Source organism: Onychostruthus taczanowskii, unplaced genomic scaffold (genome assembly GCF_017590055.1).
Source record: "Onychostruthus taczanowskii isolate IOZ18803 unplaced genomic scaffold, ASM1759005v1 scaffold14, whole genome shotgun sequence".
Lineage (NCBI taxonomy): Eukaryota > Metazoa > Chordata > Aves > Passeriformes > Passeridae > Onychostruthus > Onychostruthus taczanowskii.
The window spans coordinates 3,793,922-3,814,794 of NW_024498573.1; the positions used below are offsets into that span (position 1 = coordinate 3,793,922).

The 20,873-nt window shown below is 46.8% G+C and overlaps 1 protein-coding gene across 1 annotated transcript; it reads left to right on the forward strand.

Annotated features, from left to right (window-relative positions):
* Window positions 1–7,484: 7,484 nt before the first annotated feature.
* LOC121332337 (ovoinhibitor-like) lies at window positions 7,485–18,216 on the forward strand. Its single transcript, XM_041397727.1, has 16 exons — window positions 7,485–7,584; window positions 8,364–8,383; window positions 9,175–9,311; window positions 9,460–9,520; window positions 10,039–10,172; window positions 10,622–10,679; window positions 11,653–11,789; window positions 12,172–12,232; window positions 12,949–13,085; window positions 13,550–13,610; window positions 14,967–15,100; window positions 15,178–15,238; window positions 16,538–16,674; window positions 17,030–17,090; window positions 17,453–17,568; window positions 18,026–18,216. Exons 1-16 carry the CDS (start codon window positions 7,530–7,532, stop codon window positions 18,069–18,071), a joined length of 1,416 nt encoding a protein of 471 aa, XP_041253661.1. The 5' UTR covers window positions 7,485–7,529; the 3' UTR covers window positions 18,072–18,216.
* Window positions 18,217–20,873: the final 2,657 nt, after the last annotated feature.

The following is a 20,873-nucleotide window of genomic DNA, read 5'->3' on the forward strand; positions in this document are numbered from 1 at the left end:
AATTGTAGTATTTCCTTGAGTTGTATTTTTAAGTTACCCATGGAGAGTGCTGGGTTGCCTGAGAAAATGTGTGTTAAAGCTGCCTCATCCCTTTGCAGCCCAGGGCCTGCAACCACCCCTGCCTGCAAAGCTCCAGCTGGATTTCCAAGTGTTTTTGGTAGCTGTGGTGACCTGATGGCCATCAGGGAAGGATGCTTGTGGGAAGGGTTGGGAGCAGTGTGGTTTGAGAGAGATCTGACACTAAAGGATGTATCTGGGCATGGCTGGGTTGGAAAACCTTGCTGCAGAGAGAGTCTGTCCCCACTGGGGAGACCTTCCCTGGGAGGTCTCTGCCATAACTGAATTCCTTTGATCCTGTTCTGCTTTACTGATGACAAATATAGGTTGACATCGTGGGATAAGCTATCTTTTTTGGTAAGTTAACTGGCTAGTAGGTCCTGCAGGGCTGTGTCATGTGGATGAATTGATTGTGGGTCTTTCCTGCACATTTGACTTTTAGTCCTGCATATCTTGTAGTTCCTTTACTTGTTCAAAGGTTTTTCACACTAATCACCTGGGCAGTAGTCACCAGCCTGCCCACGCTGGTCAACAGATCAGGGGAAAAAAGGGGTTATCCAGGGTTTCTCCTTTTCTTTTTTAAACCTGTTTCTCAACAAACAGATAACTCCCACGTTTGCAATGGGCAAGTCCCAGTTTCTTTACAATGCTCTCTGTTTTGCCATGCTACTTTTAAAGGAAGTGAAAGGAGGGAAAGAAGGAAAAGCAGGACCTTTCCCAGATTAGAAAATAGGTGTGGAAAGCACCTAGCTTGAGGCTGGAATGAGTCTTGTTTTCCTCAGCTGGCAGTGGCCCAACCTGCCTGCCCTTGTGCCAGGCTGTGCTGCAGTTGCCTCGTGTGGCACTGAGCTGGCCTGAGGGGCTGTCACACTGACACCAGTGTCACACAGATGTGGTCAAGCTTGGGGATGGGCTTATTTCTTTTGCTCTTCCTTTCCAGGAGTAATGGAGTTCAGACTGCCAGCAAACACCAGGGATCAGCTGTGACCAAAGGTATGGACAGAGAAGGGCAGTGACTTAGCCCTGCTTGGCCAGCCTGTCCTTTGGAGGCTGTGTTTCACCTCATCCTGACAAGCTCCAGGGCCAGGACAGAGGGTTCTGCAGACTTTTTTCTCTCACTGCAGCCTTATGATGGTGGGGATGAGCCTGTGGGGACTTGGGCTCTGCTCACCCCTTTCCCCTGGCTCTGTTCTTTCAGCCAAGCTGTTCCTGCAGAGCAGGGAGGATGCTGGCAGAGTGGTCCCCCATCACAGGGAAGCAGGAATGGCCCAGAGCCCCTGCAGAGCATGGGAACATCACAGCTTTAAGGTTTCCTCATGGTCCTTTCTGGGATTACAGCAATAAACTGCCTGCCCTCTGTCTCTGCAGAGCGAGTAAAGGAAGCGTCGATGTCGAGCATCAGGGGAGCTGCCGAGCCCCCAGGACTGCCAGAGCTTCCTCCATCCCCTTCTGCAGCCCACGGGGCCTGTCCTTGCTCAGGTGGAGGGCGAGAGGCTGTGGGGACTCAGTGCTGCCTTCCCAGGTGTGCCCCGTGCGTGCTGCTGCAGTCCCTGCCGCCTCGCTGTGTCTAAACGTGCTTCTCCAATAAAGATAACTCCTCAGCTTCATGTCACTTTTCTTCACTCAGCCTCGGGGAGGGACACCCCAATCCCTGCTCTGGCTTTGCACCCCGAGGTGCAGCAGCTGCTGTAAATACCTGGCGAAGATGTTGGACCCAAGGAGGAAGAGTGTGGTCTGGGGTTTTGTGAGGAGGGGTCAGGGGTCAGTTCTCTCTGGCTCTTTATGGGGTCTTGGGTCAATCACTTCACTGCCCTATCAGCCCTTTTCTCCTGCCTGTAAAATGAACATTAAACAATACTTACCTACCTCAGAGGGTTGTTTGAGATTTGTTTGGTTTACAGTTGGAAACCTACAGAGGAAAATTGGTTGTGAAGCACCCTGTGTCTTGGGCTGGCAGTTTAGATGATGCACCAAGTGTCCTATTCCAGGCTTCTCCTGTGAGGCGCTGGGAAATCCAGACCTCACTTTGGAGCAATGCTGGGAAGCAGATACATGTTGAGTGGTCACGTTAGGAGATGTGCTGGGCCCAGGAAGGTCTCTGGGATCTGGAGGTGTGAATTTGGACAGTATTTCTTGCTGTGGGAGGGCAGAAGCACTGAAGGCACCCTCAAGGCAGTGCAGGAAGCTCAGCCATTGTGGTGGCCCATGGACCATCTGCTGCTGGGTCACCCTCTGCCTTGGCCTGAAGCTCCCTGCAGGCTCAGGTCAGTCTCAGGAACCATCTCCTGCAAGGGGAGGAGGATCCTGCCCTTGGGACACACGGAGAAGTGAGAAATTCCATGGTATGGAATGGCTCAAGCTTTTTATGAACAAGTGGTGTGTTCTGAGATGTAACTGACCTACAGATTATTCTAATTCATTTATATTCTGAAGCTGTGTTCAGATGAAGGCAGGCCTCTGAGCCAAGGGTTTCCCTGGTTTTTTTGGATCTGGGACTGGGATGGAGTTTGCAGAACAGTAGACACTGATGGTGAGTTCATAGAAAGCTGCTGGTGGTTTGCACGTACTTTCTGTACTCTCTTCTATAGCTGTTTCTTAAAGCAAACAGGTTCTTTATTTGTATAAACTTTATTGCAGGACATTTCCAGAAGACCTTGAATGAACATTTGCAGTGTTTGAGTCCACTTTAGCTGTGACCTGATCTGTAAACACTTTTCTCTTACAGATAAGGTTGAAGTGACTTTCACATTTTGACAGGATTTTACTTAATACCAATTAATTTCACTCCCACCAAAAACGTAGAATTCTTTCAATTAAGTTATCACATCCTCTATTTCTACTGCAGTTAATGAGAATTGATTATAAACTCTCAAAATGCTTACGCATGCATCATGTTTTATTGCAGCTGATAATAATAAAAATTGATTTTATTATCAGCAGACTTTGCCATAAGTGGTTGTTAATAGTTTATATGTTTATTTTTAATGTGAGCAAGCACGGCGGTTTAGAAACAAATTATGGCTGCCTCTTTCTGCATGGAAAATCCCCATACCAAGTGGAGTCATGTAGGGTGAGAGTCACCAGTTTGGGGCTGGTTAGCTGTTTTGGGAGATGCAGATTTTGTCTTTGAGCAGAGATGAAACAAATACATTCTTGAATGTTATTTATGCAGCCTGAGAGTGATGAATGTCAGAGAGTAAAAATGTTCTCTGATGATGTCTGCTCGCTGATTCCAGCTAACATCATGTGCAGGGACATCTACATGATTTCATAAAAGCAGTGCACAATTTGTGGCTTAAAATAAATTCTTGCAAATGAAAATCTGTGCACTTGAAAGCTACTATGATTTGTAGTGATTTCAGGTATTTAAGTTTTCAAATAATGACCCCTAAAACCTTCATTAACTGTGCTTGAAAAGCAATAAACTGATGAAGGCTGCCCCAGTAGCCTCTTCTGTCAGTATTTGAGCACCTTCTAAATTTCTCCTGATGCCAGCAGAAATTACCGTCCCCAAAATCACAGCTGGTGATAAGGGATGGTTAATCAGATTCCGAGCCCATCTGCTGAGGAGGTACAGGACAGGGACTTGCTAAAGCTGCCTGTGCTGCTGTGAGCAGCAGGGCTGGCTCCATCCTGCTCCCAGCAGCCTGCCTGCTCGCTCTGCTCCTGCTTTCAGCCCCCTTTTGCAGGTTGTTCCAAGGGCTGGCTGGTGAGGAGTGTCCCTGGTGGCACAGCAGAGGATGCCACACGCTGTTACTCCTGGGGAGGAGGAGGAAAAGGCTCATGAGGTGCTGGAGATTTCCCATTTTTCTCTTCTGTTTGCTCGTGGTTGCCCTTTGTGTTCCCCTTCAAAATGGTAGGGAGGCCAAGCAGTCCTATATGAAACTGGAAAGGTACCAGAGCTCTGGGGACTCTTTGGTTTGCTGTAAATTACATTTTATTAAGGGTGTTGCTTGCCAGTAACCACAGACCCCATGTGGTTCACAGCAGTTCCTGAGGTTTTGCAGAACTGGCATTATGAACTGACTTTGGTCTCCAGCCTCTCAATGCCATTGGGTTTTGAGCTAAAATGCCCTCTGCAGGAACCTTAACTGCCTTAGTATTTTTTCCTCCTTTTTTCATAGAAGGAGTCAGGAGCTTAGGCAACTTTTCAGGGCACACAAGTGCTGCTCTTGGTAGAGAGTGAGGACTGCTGACTCTGGCAGATGCCTCAGCAGACCTTGAACTCCCTGTGGTATTTTTCAGTCCTCTGTCCATTTGGAGCCTGGGAGCTCTGCCCAGCAGCTCCCTGCTGCTCCCCAGCCCCACTGAGGGAGACCCCTGGCATGGCCCCACAGTGTACTCAGCCCAGGGCTCCTTTTTCAGGCTGCCACAGCAGACAGTGCTGGAAATCTTAGTTTAGGGGCATTTGTTCCTTTAAGAACTTGGTGAATTGTGACATGGAGAACTTGATGCTGTTTGTGCAGGGAAGCCCCTCTGGCTCTGCTGCAGAGCTCTCTTTTCTGGCTCTCCCTACAGCCCTGTGATGCTCAGTCCCACCACACAACTTCTGCTATGGGTACCTGGGGATTTCAATGTTATTTGTCTTGATTATCATAATTTCTGCTCCATGGCCCATCTGCTTTCACCTTGGGGACTCATGAATGGGCCTCTCTCTTTCCTCTCTCTAGGGCTTCTGTTTGGCAGCTGTTAGAACATCTGTCTTTCCCTGCAAGGCTCTCCCTACTACAGGGAGCTCTTCTCCAGGCAATTTCCTTGGGATCTCCCTGCTCTATTCTGCTGCAAGATCTCTCCTGCTGCTCAGCTCTTCCTCTGAAACTGCAACACAAAGACTTCCAGTGCTTTCCTCTGCAGGAAGGGTGAGTAACTCCACATAAGTTGTTCACTAAAAACCAGATGCAACTGCTTGAAAATAAAGAATACAGACCCTTGATATAGAAGGTCTCAAAAGAAACACTTAGTGTTGGGTGTAGTAACAACCACCCCTGTGGTTTGAGGGTGGGAAGCATGGAGAATTTCTGCATTTACTTCTGAAAAACAGCTGAGTTGGCTTTGTTGCCTTCTAACCTCAAAGGGGTTGCCTCCTTTCTTGGCCTGTGTCAGTGAGATTCTGCAGAAATGGAGACAGATGATTCACAGCTGGGACCCGAGGTAACCTGGAGAGGCAGCACAAGAAAGGGGTGGAGTGCTCCTGTCCTGGGCTGCTCAGCCAGGTGGGATTTGCAGCAAAGGAAAATAAACAGGTAGATGTCAACACAGCATCACTGCAAGTGGGAGTTGCACAAGCAGAAGGGTGTAAACACAACCAAAGGTCTCCGTGTCCAGCGTGGGTGGAATGTTCTGCACCTGCCTCTCTGCTCCTGAAAGGCTCTGTCCTAAGGGAAAAGTTCCTAGTTCCTGGTGGAAAAAGCTTTGCTGAATCACTCTCAGTGAAGCAGGCAGCTCACTGGTAGGGTCACAGCGTGGATCTTCCTCATGCACAGGGCAGGAGCCCAGAGCTGAGCTCTGCGTGCCTCAGCTGACACAGGGGACAGCAGACACGTGCTGTAGCTGCAGTGTTTTCTAAATCCCAATTCCTTCTCTAGATCCTCGACAGGTGTTTGCTCTTCTGTCCCTTTACTCTGTCTCCTATTGCAAACTACTTCCCAAATTTAATGTCTTGGTTGGAAGAGAATTACTTTGCTCTTGACAGAACATGCTGAGTCAATCCACTTTAACTGCAGATTTGGTTTGCAAATAATACCTCCTTTCTGATAAGGTTCAGGTGTCATCGCTGTGGACATTGGCAGGAATTTGCTTGACCATGACAGCTTTTTCAGAGCCTGGCAATTAAGTTGTCAGGAATCATTTTTCACTGCCAGGAAACATTAATGGGTGCTGGCCTTGGCTGGAATAAGCCCTGGGAGATGGATATTGTAATCGGGATGAGAAGGGGTCCTTGTAGCTAAGGTCTGGATCGATCCAAAGGTCTGGAGTCCTGGACACTTGGTGGAACTGAGATAAGGGAACGGTCAGGAAACACAGGGCAGAACATCAGGGGGAAGGAATGGAAATGAGGAATATGAACAAGGACACCATCCCTCATGTTCCTGATGTTGCAGGAAACATTGGCATTTGGAGAGGCTTCAGTTTTGCAGATGCACACTGCAAAGCACTAATATTAGCAGAGCTCCTGGATGTGAAAGCAAATATTTTTCCACTTGGTAATCCCTAAAATTGTGTTGTTGTGGATTTGCTTTTCAAGTGAGAAAGGTGTTGGAAATTTCCTTCTCTTAGAAAATAAAACTGTGATGATTCAACACAAGCTCGCTCTGTTTAAATTGTGTCAAAAAAATAGATCTGCAAGCAAGGATTTTGATTACCAAATACAGAATTTGAAAAATGAAAAGTTAGTGAGAGATTTGGAGAATTTAGAATTCCCAGCTGAGAAGTCTACAATTGAGATTAATCCAAAGAATTGCCAAAAATCTTCTTACATAAAGGACAAAAGAAGCGTTCAGGGCCAATCCAAGTTCCATTACCTGAATAGTGGGCAAACCTTAAGGAGATATTTGAAGAAAACTAAAGACATAAAGCGTAAAGAGATAACGTACACAGTGAATTTTCAGGAAGCAAACCATGCGTGGGCTAATACCAATCTTTGCAAAGTTGGCTGACTTCCTAGGTAAAGGAAGTACAGTACATCTAGTCTGTGCAGACATTAGAGGCATTTGGCCTGCTGCCCTGGGGGATGGTGTCACTTAGGCTCAGCAAGGTGGGTCAGGGACTGGCCATGGGGGAGGTGGTAGCAGATGAGCAGAAGGTGCCATGATAGTTTTCAGTGAACAGCTAAAAAAGATGGATTTTTAGGACCAAACTTAGTATTTTTGCTTCTTGCTGTATTACAGGAAAAGTTGGCACATACAGCAGAGCACTGCTGAGTTTTTTCAGCATGAGAAGAGCAGGATTCCTCCTGCAGAGCACAGGGTGACCTTCTGGGCTCAAATTGCCTGGGCTCAAAGTGGGCTGAAATACAGTGAAGAGTACAAAATCACCCTCTGAGGTTAAATAGCGGGGGGTTTGGCTATCAGTTGGCAGCTCAGTTGAAAATTATAGCTGAGGAGAGAGTCCTAATTGCATTTAGGTGGGCACAGGGGAGATGAGAGCCTAGGGTGTGCTGCAGCCATGCGAGGGGCAGCGTGGGGCTGGGCAGAGCCTGTGGGAGGAGAGGGGTCCTGGCACGGTCCCCACTCCCCTCGAGGCACACCAAATCCCCTTCCTGGCACACAGGCTTGTATCAATCATTAGCCAGACATCCAGAGCTGGGTAAACACGTTTTTGGCTTTGAGTAGTGATGACAGGCTGGGAGCATTACCTAATGAGGTGGGACCACTTGATAGCGTGGTGTGCTATATATTCCTGCTCCTCCCTGCAATCTTCCTCTCCCGCACAGAGAGCAGGCAGGCTGCACTGGAGGGGTGTCCCTGGCTGCCATGAAGGTGACAGGACTTTTGGTGAGGGCAGCTCTTGCCCTTTGCTGCTGCTTGGGTGAGTATTCACTGGGGTACTGCAAAGATTGATCTGGCTGAGTCAGAGTTGAGTTTTCATTTCAGTAAAAGCCTTTGGGTCTCGCAACATGGAGGAGAGCCTTGTTCCATGAAGAAATAACCTTCCTGAGAGAGCACAGCAAGAAAATTAGGTTTCAAGATTGAGGTTTCAGTAAACATCATACAGCTATTATCTTCTTGGTTAGTCGGAGCAGTTCTAGTGCTAGGGTAGGGGCTCGCACATGGCAGTCCTGTGTACAAAGGCAAAATAAAACTGTAAAAAACGTCATTATTGCTCATGTGAGCAATATAAATGCAAACTTTAACCTCTAGGTTAAAGAATAAACTCCCATTGCACTGGGAGTTTACTGTGCTACACCTGGTAACTGAGAATGACATGTTTGGAGATGGACAGTGCTGGTGGCGATAATTATCTTAAACATGCATGTCCAGACTTTTGAAAGTCAAATGTAAAAGTCTCTTAGGAGAGACTAAAATCCAAGAGTATAGACTGTATCTCTTACCTGTAATGTTTTAGGGGTGGATAAATATATGTGCTCTTATCTCCCCTCAGAAACACAACAAAACTGTATTTAGTAACTGTTCATACATCCTATGGCCATTTACTGGAATAATGTAAAAGTCCACATTTTCCTAAACAAAATAAGTGAGTGCTGACTAATCACCAAATTAACTAGTTTCATGAAAATATTTACGTATGTGTTCTCTGCATATTAATAATTTGGGGTTTTTTTTTCTGTCTCCAATGTTTTCTTTCAGGTACTGCCTTTGGAGGTCAGGTGAGCTACAGATCTATTTATTCTGTTCTGTTCAGGCTTCTGGCAAAGTAGAGGCAGTATGTGGCTACCCAGTGAGCGCATGGGTTAAATCTAATGAAATCTTTGCTGTTAAAATAATATTTCCCAGTGCATGGTTGAACGACATTTCCAATTTCACGAGAAAGTAAAAGATCCCCATTTTTTGCAATATTTCCGGTTCATTAAATAAAATGAAAAAACAAGAAGTAATTGTACACTCTTATTATATTAACTCTTAGGCATAATTTGGTTACTCCCAGCCAAAGGCAGTAGCTTGCCTCTTTGTGAGGAAAACTGTCTTAGGATGACACGCTCCAAAACATCAAACACTGTGACTCTGATAATTGCTTCCATACAGCAAGGCGCAAAGAATTCCTTGCATAAATGTCTGTACCTCTGTCACAGAGAGAAAACCAGCAGGGCCTGAGCTGTGGATTTGTCTGCAGGTTCCTCCCACGCAGCTGCGAGCCTCCCAGAACTCTCTGGAGTGCAGCACGATCTGGAAGGATCCGCTGCAGAGCCGAGGGGCTCCCAATTACCACTGCCTTCATTAGGCACTGTCTCACCCACAGCCATCCTGCCTCCCTGGACCCCGGCAGAAGTGCATAATCAGAAACTTCTGTAGGGAAGATTCCCTCCTCCTGATTGCCTGAGCAGTTTCCCAGTAATGGCTCTAATTTGCCTCCCAGCAGCAGCTGCGGGCGTGGTGGTGGTGGGAGGATGCTGGGGGGTTTCATTCCAAAATTGGGGCTGATTCTGTGCTGCTCCCACAGCTTGACTGCAGCCGGTACTCCGGTGGCATTACCAAGGATGGCAGGTCCTGGGTGGCTTGCCCAAGGGACTTGAGACCAGTGTGTGGCACTGATGGCAACACGTACAGCAACGACTGTGGGATCTGCCTCTACAACGCGTGAGTCTGGCTGGGAACCACCCCAGGCAGGGGTGGCAGCTTTGTACCCCGGGGATGAGGATCATGTGCCTTTGCAGCTGGTGACAACACCACCAGCCCTGAGGTGATGCTGTTCCTTGATCCCTGACACAGGTCTGCTTTCTTACAGGGAGCACGGCGCCAGTGTGGAGAAGGAGCATGATGGAGAATGCGACCCAAAACCTGTCGTGGTAAGAAAAAGTCTGTAATGGGGACAACTCAAACACCATGCAGAAGTGGGACAGGATGTGCACAGCTGGTCTGCACAGCCCAAAATAAAATCTGGTGATAACCGAAGCTGAGAGGGTTTTCATAGGTTATCTGATACCATCTCTGTTATTTTCTACTTCAGACTTCAAACCCGTCTAATTGGGAAAAAATAAAAATAATACATTGGCTGAAGGTTGGATCTCACCATCAGGATACCTCCAGCAGGATCCTATGAAGGACCTCACAAAACCAAATCACAGTCCTTCTTAATATCCCATATATATTATATATAATAACCAATATATATTGGGTTTTTTGCCACTGGGAGAGAATTCCCACAGAATTTCTGGTTTCTACTTTTGATACTGAAATTGGTTTGGTGCTGGATTTGTCCCCAAAGGCTGAGGGAGAGTGAAAAGACTACATAAGAGTGTTATATCTTTATATCAAAAAAGTGTTTTTTGGTTTTTTTCCCTTTCTATTCCTGTTATTTTTCCAGGTTGATTGCAATAATTACCGTAGAGCTGTAGTAGATGATCACGTCATGGTAGCGTGCCCAAGGATAATGAAACCAGTCTGTGGCTCAGACAGCTTCACTTATGACAATGACTGTGGGATCTGTGCCTACAATGCGTAAGTTGTGTGCATGGAATGTCCTTCTGGATAATCAGCAAGTTGAGGCTCTCAGAAGTTGAGACTCTCTGTAAAATACCAGTTTAAAGGCAGGTGTCTCTGTAGGTCTCCTTGCTTCTGGCTTCTCATGATTCTTCAGCCAACTTGAGTTTTCTTCCCCATTTTTTTGTCTATGCTCATGAAGGGAATCACAAAAAGAACCAGAGCAGAGACATGAGCAGATCAAAGTGTTGCTTGTAACATCTAATTACTCCTAACACTTAATTCCCATGGGGGATGGGAATATCTGTACTGTTAGCAGCTGCCATCTGCAGGGCACATTCAGAGGATTCATACAGTTGTAATGTCCCACAGGGAGGGTGGGACCCTGCTTTGCTGTCCCAGTGCCTTCAGTGTCATGGGGAAAATTATTCTCAGTGCTCCCTGACCAAAGCTTTTCTTCCTTTCAGAGAACATGACACCAACGTTACCAAAATACATGAAGGGCCCTGCAAGGAATCTGTTGCTGTAAGTTCAATAGAAGTAAAAAATCCATCTCTTAGGGCTGCTAAGAAAATCCTGAGGACCTCACAGATTTTGCTAGAAAGCTACAAGAGGCCATAGAACAAGGTGTACAAGGGTCCCAGTCCATTATTTGCTTTACTGCATGGTGGGATGGATTTGGCATCCTCTCTGCTCCAGAGAGGTCACCCCATGCTTACCCCACAAAACTGAGGAAAGAGGAAGGAGATGGATATGAGATGAGGAGCTGCCTTGTGTCCCCAGGAGGAGGTGGAGGGACAGAAGATTTCTCTTGCCATCACGCTGTGCAGGTTGGCAGTTTTCTCTCTGGAGACCACAAGTGTTTCCACCCTCAGCAGCAGGGATTCAGAACTCCCATGCTGGTTGTATTCACAGATGTAGTGAGACTCATAAGAGCCCTAACCATAAATATTTATAGAGCATAGATTATTGTATCTCTGTCTGAGGCCAACAGTCTGTCTCAGAAGGAGAAGCTTCTGTATTTCGGCACTAAAATTCTGGGATGTAGGAAGTCCATTCTCCAACAGACAGATAACCATTCTTTCCTATCCTTTCAAATCCTGTACTGAACTACAGGGAATCTGATGTGAGAAGTAATCACAGAATTGGAAAATTGTGGACCACAACCAACACAAACTGAAACAGTATTATTCAGATTTACAGCTGTTGAAAAATGTTTCTTACTAAATACAAGATTTTTTTTTAATGAGATGAAAATTTAGTACGTGTTTTTGTGCCTGAAGGATCTCTTCTCCAAGATAGTCCTTATTCTTGACTCCCGCAGAACTAGGATAATATTCAGAAGTATAATTTCTGACTGGAAATTTAGCTTCAGTGTAACATGGCTTTGTCCTGTTAGAGAAGCACTTGAGGCTGAGGTACAGAACAAAAATGCTTTGAATCAACTTTCCTTGCATAGCAAAGGCTCCACTAGAGTGATTTGTCCTTATTTTGCCAGGTTGACTGCACCAGGTACCGAACACAAACCACCAAAGACGGAAAAACCTTGGTGTTCTGTCCGAGGGACCTGAACCCAGTTTGTGGCACAGATGGCACCACCTACGACAACGAGTGCGCGATCTGCGCCCTCAACGTGTGAGTGCCATGCCCTGAGTGCTCCTCCTGAGTGCCCAGCACTGCTGGGCTTCTTGAGAACTGTCCTGCTGCATTTCTGCTCCTGCCTGTCTCTGCAAGTCTCTCAGAAATGGGATGGTTTTGGATTTGCCTTGAGTTTTTCTGGTGCCTTCTGTGTGCTCATGAAGAGTCTTAAGGCATCTCCTTGGATGAGTCTGTGGGCTGGGCAGAGGAAGGAACAACTCAGAATATTGCTTTAAATTATGAGAAGATGGGATGGGCTTGGTAATGAGTGAAGTAGCAATTCTGAACACTTTTTAAAGAGTCTGAAGCCACGGTTTGCTTCATCTTGCACATGACTTTGACCAAGAGGTTAAGCATCGATTTTGTTTTCCTCTTCCAGGGAGAAAAGGACCCACGTTGGCAAAAGGCACAGTGGACAATGCAGAGAGAAGACTTCTGAGGTAAGTGTTCAAGATAAGGTTTACTCCTCTTAGCTACATCAACTGAAGGGTTCCCTGAGGTGACATCTACTCTGAAAGTGAGCTGGCCTGAGGTTTGCCTTTCTCCACCTGCCTGTTAAGTCTTGTCAGCTCCTTGTGTTGTGGATTCTGACAAACCCCACCTGTCCTGAGGCAGGAGTCCTCTGCGCTCTCCTTGCCCAGCAGCTCTGGCAGATGGGCTGGATGAGAGCTATGCACAGAGTCCTCATGATGAATTCACATCTACAGCAGCTTTTGGGGTGGGGACACCTTCTGAAATGTGGAGCACACCTGAAGGTTTGATTGGAATGTATCAGCTGCTGTGTAGGACATGCTAACATGCAAATATGGAAGTTCAGTTTGGGCTTTGATCCGCAAATGTGGAAGTTCAGTTTGTGCAAAGTCCAAGTTCTTTCACTGCACAATTAAAAATGGGCCAGGTTAAATTTTTTTTTTTTCTGACATATCTTGTAGTTGGGACTGACCAGCGTGCTTAAGGCAGGGATTTGGCACTTTCCAGAGTGCTGTGCAGCTCCCCTGTGTGAGAGGGTTCAGGCAGAGCTGACTCAGCCTGGTTTAGTAAGAACTGAGTTGTAGCACTGGTGTTGTTGGAGACACAGCAGGAGGTTATGATGGATTTTTTTTTTAATTGGATTACAAGGTCTTCCTCAGTTTTGATGCTGCTGCTTTTTTTGTAGCTTGACTGCAGTAAATTCCCAGCCAGAAAGGTGAAGGGTGGCAGAGACCTGGTGCGGTGCCCCAGGATCCTGCGCCCAGTGTGTGGCACAGATGGGTTCACTTACGACAACGACTGCAGCATCTGTGCCCACAACGTGTAAGTATGTACACAGGACTCTCTTCTGGAGTGGCAAGCCAGGGTTAGTGCTCCAGATGGCTTTTTTTTGTTTTTTGTACTAACATATCTGTGCTCCTCTGAAGCCCTTGTCACCTGGATTTTGTTCCCTGATACTCTTTTTGCTTCTTGGGGGAGTGTGGGAGAGCCAGCTCTCAGCCTGAGCACTCTGTGAGGGGTGGGATATTTAGGCAGGAGAAAGAGTGGATGGGACTGAGGTATTTGGGCAGAAGAAAGAGTGAGTGGAGCTGTTATAGAGCACGCAGTGAGGAGACCTGACTGGTCTGTTACCACTTAGAATTACACTTTCTAATGACAGGGAGAAGCTGGTTCATCAGGAATCAGGTGCCTCCTTTATCATATATATTGGTTATGGGTTTGGTTTGCCTTCTGTGGCACCTGGGTGTCCCTTGGTGAGCGTGCTGACCCCAACCTCTCCCTTTCAGACAACACGGGACTGATGTTAAGAAAAGCCACGATGGAAGGTGCAAGGAGGAAAGCACTCCTGTAAGTGCTCTTTTAGCTGTTAAATAAGAACCATCTACTCTCTCTGCAGTCTCCAGGAAGACCCTGGCTGGGCTCAGTGCACCCAGGGATGATGCACAGAGCTCGTGCTGATGCTGTGCTTTCCTCAGCTGCTCACAGCTGCCAGTGTGCTGTGCAGGAGGGAAAGAGAGGATGGGGACAGGCCAGGACTTCAGAAACAAAATGTCCCAGTACTGCCAATCTCTGAACAGAAATCATCAGAGGCAGCCCAAGAACCATGCAGCCCATTTTAGCACAGTAGGAGAGGAGACAGAAAGCTGTGTTAGATGTCTGTGTATTTATTCAGTGCTAGGATTTCCATTGCACTAGACAGGCAGGTTAAAAAAATCCTTGTACTCTGGTCAGCCAGGACAAATCTGCTCTCAGGTATGTGTACAGAAATAGCTTTATTATCCTGCACAGTAACAATATGTGCTGATAATATCTCAACACATTTATTCTGCTTATGCAGAGCAGCTCTGAAGCACCAAAAATAATTTCATGCATCCTGAGGGACTGCAATATATTTTCTGTAGAAAAGGCACGTTAAAATGTGGTCTTTGCTTTAATTTGTTCTTGGACCACATGGGAAATATGGATAATAAGAGACAGTGCACTGGGGAGACTGTGCAAAATGACAGTGAAGTGTCAGTGATGCTTAGCTAATGTAGAGTGATTTCCAGTAGGTGTTTGTCTATTGATCCTCAAATATTTAACCATTAGATCCTGTATATTATAAATATTTTTGCAACAGAAGCTGGTGAAACAGTTCTTGCTGCTCTTGGAAATGCTGAAACAAAATCTTGGATATAGTAAATTGTGTCAAGCTGCACTCAATGTCACACACTTGAAATCAGATCCCTCAGGCTGAGTTAGGGGATGTTTAGTTTAGAAATTAGCAAAAAAAAAAAAATCATCAGTGAAAGTCTTGTCAGTAATTGGAACAGGCAGACCAGAGAATTGGTGGAATGGCTATTCCTTGGAGCTGATCAAAGGGCACATGGATGTGGCACTTGGGGATATGCTTTGGTGGTGAACTTGGGGTTCTGGGTTAATGGTTGGGCTCCATGATTTTAGAGGTCTTTTCCAATGTTTATGGTTTTATGAATGCTGGATTTAAAACTTGTGTCTGTTCTGCTCTAGCAGAATAATCTCTTTTACCAGCTGTTCCCTCTGCTAGCAGAAAACACCGAACTACAATTGCATAATTTCCAATGCAAGTCTAAACTTTAAAAACCCTCTGATTTTCCCCTGACAAAGACCTCTAAAATCAAGAGGATCAGAGTGGGCAGGCTGCAGAGGGGACAGTGAGCCAGCATTGCTGTTTTGTCTGCCCAGGTTGACTGCAGCACGTACCTGAGCGGGACCAAATCCGGAGAGGCCATCGGAGCCTGTCCCTTCATCCTGCGCGAGATCTGCGGCACCGACGGTGTCACCTACAGCAACGACTGCGCCCTGTGTGCCCACAACATGTGAGCCCTGCAGGCCGCCCCCCGAGAGCCCCACGGGGCTGTTTGCTGGGCTTTGTTAACTCTGCTTTCTCTTCCAGGGAATACGGAACCCAGGTTGCCAAGAAGCACGACGGAAGGTGCATAGAAGAAGTTCCCCAGGTAAGTGACGCCTGAAGGACAGGAAGAGTTTGAGCAGGTGCCAACTGTACAGTCTGAGCCAATGCTGGGTGGTTTGGGTGGTGTAGCCTCCACGGGGGCACACTTGTGCTGCCCTTCCTTCTGTGGGTGAATATCACCCTCCCATCAGCAGGAACATTGTGCACTTCCTGCACACAGTCAGGGAAAAAAAGAGGAGAGGACAGGTGAGGACTGAGTTATGAGACAGGTAGATGATAAATGATTAAAGGCTTTACACAGAGAATCTTATTCCCACAGCACTCAGTCATAGCTGCTGCAGGATCTTAGCAGAATGTTTTGGCAATATGGGCAGGGGATGCAGAGGGCCCAGGGAACCTGGTGCTCTCTCAGTGCTTGTGTTTTACAAAAGGGTGTTTTGCAAAGATTAGAAAATTGCCTGTGTTTTCAATGCTGATACCTCAGGTATCAGGGGATTCAAACCCTCCTCTTGTTTTTGGTTTGGTGTAGGTTGGTTTGGCTTTTTTTGGTAAATGCAATGTGATCTAATATATGCCAACATGAATCATGTAAAAATACCAGATTAACTATATTTGGCCAGTTCTAAACCATTTGCTCTCACTGGGGAATAGAAGAACAAAGCCACCTCATTAGCATGTGTTTGAAAGAGTCAACATCCCGAGTCAGATATTTCATTTCTATACAAACAAACTATGAAATGCCATTCCTTTGTTTCCTGAGTACGCTCTGTGCTCAGGCCGGTTGAGATACATAAATCAGGAATGAGGAGTTCACACTGGAGAAACTGGGAGTCTAAAACACAAGGCCAGCTCCTCAGCTGACGTAAATCAGCTTCCACTGCTGTCAGTCCTGCTGGCAGCTCTCAACGCTCGGAACCGTCCCATTGCAACAAAAGACCTGTCAGCACATCTCCCCTCCATTCTTGTGGGCCTTGAAAAACACCTTGGTCACAGTCAGCCCCCTTGCAAGAAGTGCATAAATTGTGCCATTTTGATTTACAGATTATTTCTGGGCTGCCTTTTGTAATATCCTGGTGGGTTCAGTAAGGTATAGGGGCCTCGTGATAAATGCAGAGCTCCATGAGTAATGTCTACCTTCCAGCCTTGATTCAGTCTTCTCCAGGGAAGGCTGTGAAAGGAAATTGCTAGTTTTCCATGAAGAACGAGTTAATATATAACCACAATTTGTCATCTGGCAGGTCCTTTTAGGGTCTGGCAGAGGCGCAGGCAGGGGGGATGTGCTGGGGCTCCCTTGCACAGAGCAGAGCCGTGGCAGAGCCTTTGCTGTCCTTGTTTTCCCCAGCTGAACTGCAGCCAGTTCCGCAGGACCACGCTGAAGGATGGCAGGGAGCTGATGGCCTGCACCATGATCTACGACCCCATCTGCGGCACCGACGGCGTCACCTACGCCAGCGAGTGCGTCCTGTGTGCCCACAACATGTGAGTGCTCCTCTTCCTCCCTGGGGGAGTCACAGGAGGCTCTCTGGGAGCTGGGTAACCTGCAAGGGCTCTCTCTGAAACCTTGTGCTGAAGGGATTGTGTCTGTCTGCCCCCGGTTTCCTGCTTGCCTTGCTCAGGGTTTGATGTGGGTGCTCAGCCCCACAGAGGGGGTGCCCCAGCTGGGGACAGTGTCTGCTCTGTGAGGGCAGGTTTGCAGGTTTTTGTTAGAGCTGGGCAGGTGGTGCTGAGCTGGGTGATCTGGAAATGTCTCTGGCTCTGTGGGAGTGGGGTTTGTTCTTGCTCTCTGTCTGTAACAGGGAAGGTCGTGGTTAATAACAATCTCTCCTTCCTCCAGGGAGCATCGGACCAACCTTGGCAAGAGAAAGAATGGACCCTGTGAAGAGGATATTACAAGGGTGAGTGGGAAAGGATGGGAATGAAGAGTGAATTTCAGTGTCAGTTGCACGCCTGGGGGACTGTCTTCTGCTCTGGGCTACAAATCAGGAGGTGGTGCTGTGCGCACCTGAGGAGATCCCTTGGGAATTTCACACTGCTCATAAAACAAACTACATCCATCCCACTGCTCTGTAATAAGCAGGAAGAGATGTGGCAGTGAGCAGAAAAAACAAGATCACATCTGCCATCAGGAGGACACTTGGAGTTGGTTATGATGATGTTACAGCCAGTTTCATTTCTCAGTGGGGTGTCATTCCTTATGCTGGGGGGGTCACAGTTTGCTCTCAGGCAGGGGAACTCAATACCTACCTTCTGTGTGCAGGCCCTTTGCAAGGACTTCAAAGAATTCTCTCCTATCTGCACCATGGAATACATGCCCCACTGTGGCTCTGATGGCAAAACCTACAGCAACAGATGTGCTTTCTGCAATGCCTACCTGTACGTATAGGAGTGAAACCTTTCCTTTCATGGTCAATTCCTGCCCCTGCTGTGAACGCAGGGCTGTCTCACCATGCCTTTTGTCTAACTGCTTGGGGTGTATACTGGACATTTACAGGTTTTTTGCATTGTGAGGGAAAATGAGAAGGGCCCATTTCTGTGATCTGTACCTGGCCTCCTGATTGTTAGCTTTAAAAGTATCTTATTGATTTTCAGCAGCCCTCAATCTGTTCCACAAGCTCACAAGGGTGTGTGGAAATTACTTCACTGAACCAACTGGATTGTACCAAATGAATGAAACCATTCATCTTTCCTTGAATGAGGATAATGAAAGGGGATATTTGGGGTTTTAAGACTGTTCTTTTTCTCCAGTCAACCCTAAGCCAATGCTTGGGCCAGTGAAATGAGGAAAGGGGCATCAGCCATGTCTAATTCTCCTCTCTCCTTTTCTCACCAGGGAAAGCAGGACAACTCTCAACATCATGAGCTTGGCTGAATGCTAAGTCTGTGCTGGACTTCAGCCCAGGAAGACAAACTCCCTTCCTCGTGTCTTCCCATGGGCTGACCTTCCCTAGTAACATCCCTTCAGTCTGCCTTGTTTCCTTAGCTCCTGAAACACTTGTTCAATAAACTGACTTGTCAACATTGCTTAGTCTCAATGCCACATCTCTTCCCTTCTGCCCCATATCTTCCCTGTCATGGTTCTTCCAGTGGTGGATGTCTATTTTTCTGTTGATGTTCTCCATTACCAACTAATGTGGATAAAATTTCCTGGCCATGTGTCAGTGCCAGCCCTGCTCTGATGAGGGCCTGGGCTCCCCTTGGAGTCCTTTTCTTACTCCTCAGAGTTTTCTTGTCAGTGTTATCTTCTCAAACCATGATATCTCTGTGTGACCTGACCACAGAGTCCCTCTCTACAGTCAGTGCAAGGACACATTTACCTCTGGAGCATGGTCCACCTCCTCCACAGGGAAATGCCAAGGATGTAGGTGGTGATTTGCTCTTGATTTGCTCTCACTTTTTGCTTGGGCTAAAAAGGGAAATTGGCTGCCTGGGCAAGAGGTGCCCTGTCCTTGTTCCCACTGCCTGTGGAGCCTGTCCCATGGCAGAGACAGCAGCTGCTGCCAGGAAAGAAGATCCCAGCCTCCCTCCCCTGAATTTGTCCACAATGTAAAGTGCAGTTTAAGGATGTAATCTACAGGAGGGGAATCTTGAGCTCCGTTCAGGGTCACAGCAGAAGTGTCCACTCATGAAATATCTTAATTTATTAATGCAACAGAGTATCTGCAGGACTGGTGGGCAGTGATCACCCCTGAGGTGGGGGACAGCCCTGGTGCATTGCTGAGCTGCTTTCTGAAGTCATTTGGGAAGGAAAAAGATGCAGAGGTTCACTTGTGACCAGTTTTAACCAAATGTATAACAAGTCATGGGAAAAAAATTCTGCCTGATTGTCATTTTGCCTACTTTTTGAGGCCAAGTTGCTCAGGACCTCATGATCTAATTATTGTCATTTTGGTGGTCTGTATGGGTGGCAGGGAGGCAGGGGGGCCTTGGGGCTGCCCTTCATCTGTTGGCTGAGCCACTGCCTCCACACGAGGTCACCAAAGCTATTGCAAGTCTAATATTTCAGGGATTCTTCTGGACTGCAGTTAGTGCCTCCCTGATTCAATGTCCCATTGTCGTTCACCAGAGAATAACACAATTATTTGGATCAGTTTGGAAAGTCACTCTTTGAATTGTCAGGCTAGAAGAATAGGCTGAAGGCAAATGTTCCTGATTTGGAGGTATTGGGGGTATTGTACCAGGGAATGAGGCCACAGTACCTCTGTGCCATTGGTGTCCATTTTCAGGATGATTTGTAACTAACAATGGCCTATTGTACTTTTCTTGGGTCTGTGTCCTAAAGTAAACGTTCTTTTGGTTTATATAACCTTTTTGCCATTTTCTGCTCAGGTGTTTTTGCAGAACATGCTGTTTTACTCTTGTTTAAGTGTTACTTGGTTATCCTCAGGGATAATTTTTTTTTTTCTTGTGGACTTTGGCAGCCTTTCAGTTGGACGGTGCTCTGACCGCTGGCTTTTGCAAGCCTTTGCAGTAAAGCTGTCAAGAGCCAACCCAATGGCATTATCTTGGCACAGCCAAAGCCTCCTCTGTGGAGTTCATTGTCTGGTGACACCAAAGGCAAACAAGAATTCAAGGAGGCACGAAGTGGAGATTAAGTCAGAGCCATCCAAGGAAGCAGCCAAAGGGGTTAGAGGACAGAGGTTTCCACACAGGACTCACCAGTAGGTTTCATGTCCAAGTACATAATGGAATAAATCACTAAAACTGGGCCAGGAAATGGGAAAAGCCTGACATTGGAGTTTAAATATCCCCCAGGCTCAGGGGGTGTTTTATGAAGCAATATAACTATAAAAATAGGGCAGCCTTCTCAGGGACAGCGTGGTTTTTTGTGCCTTGGAGTTGTTTTTCAGCTGTTCCACGGTTACTTACTGAGTGTGTGTTACTTAGATGATTTCTTTCTGCTTTGTATTGGAAATGGCCTCAAGTTGCACCAGGGGAGCTTTAGATCAGATGTTAGGAAAAATTTATTCATGGAAAGGGTTGTCAAGCCCTGGAAAAGGCTGCTCAGGGAAGTGGTTGAGTCACTTACCCTAGAGAGATTTAAAAGATGTATAGATGTGGTGCTTCAGGATATGGTTTAGTGGTGCCCTTGCCAGTGGTAATGGTTGGACTTGATGAGCTTAAAGGTCTTTTCCAACCTAAACAATTCTATGATGAGGCAAAGATAAGCACATTTCAGAGAGAACATTCAATTTTTGTGGCTTAGGAGAGAGGTAGAACAATGCCAGGTTTCAAGTGCCACTAAGAGACTTGAAAGGTGGTGTCAAGGCACAGTGGAGAGAGAAATGGCTGGATGGGTGGATGTTTCTGTGGTTGGAAACAGAAAAAGATGACAGAATAGTTAATGTTGGAGGGACCCCTGGAGGGCATCTGGTCCATCCTCCCCTGTCAAGAAGTCCCCAATCCCCTTATGAGCTCAGTGCTTGCCAAGCTGCAAACAGCAGCCACCGCTGTGTGGGTGACAGATGCTTTAGTGCCGCTCAGGTGCAGGATGCTGCAGAGCACTGGGGCTTTCTTACTCACCTTGAGCTGCGTGAGCAGCTTCAAAATAGTCAGGTTTGTCTCAAAAGCTGTTCCACAGTCATGCTGGGAAAGCTTGGTTTTTAACCTGGAAAGAGGCACTGAAAAGATCAGGGGCGAGCACGGACTTAGTCCTGCTTTGGTGGATTCTTATTTCTGCA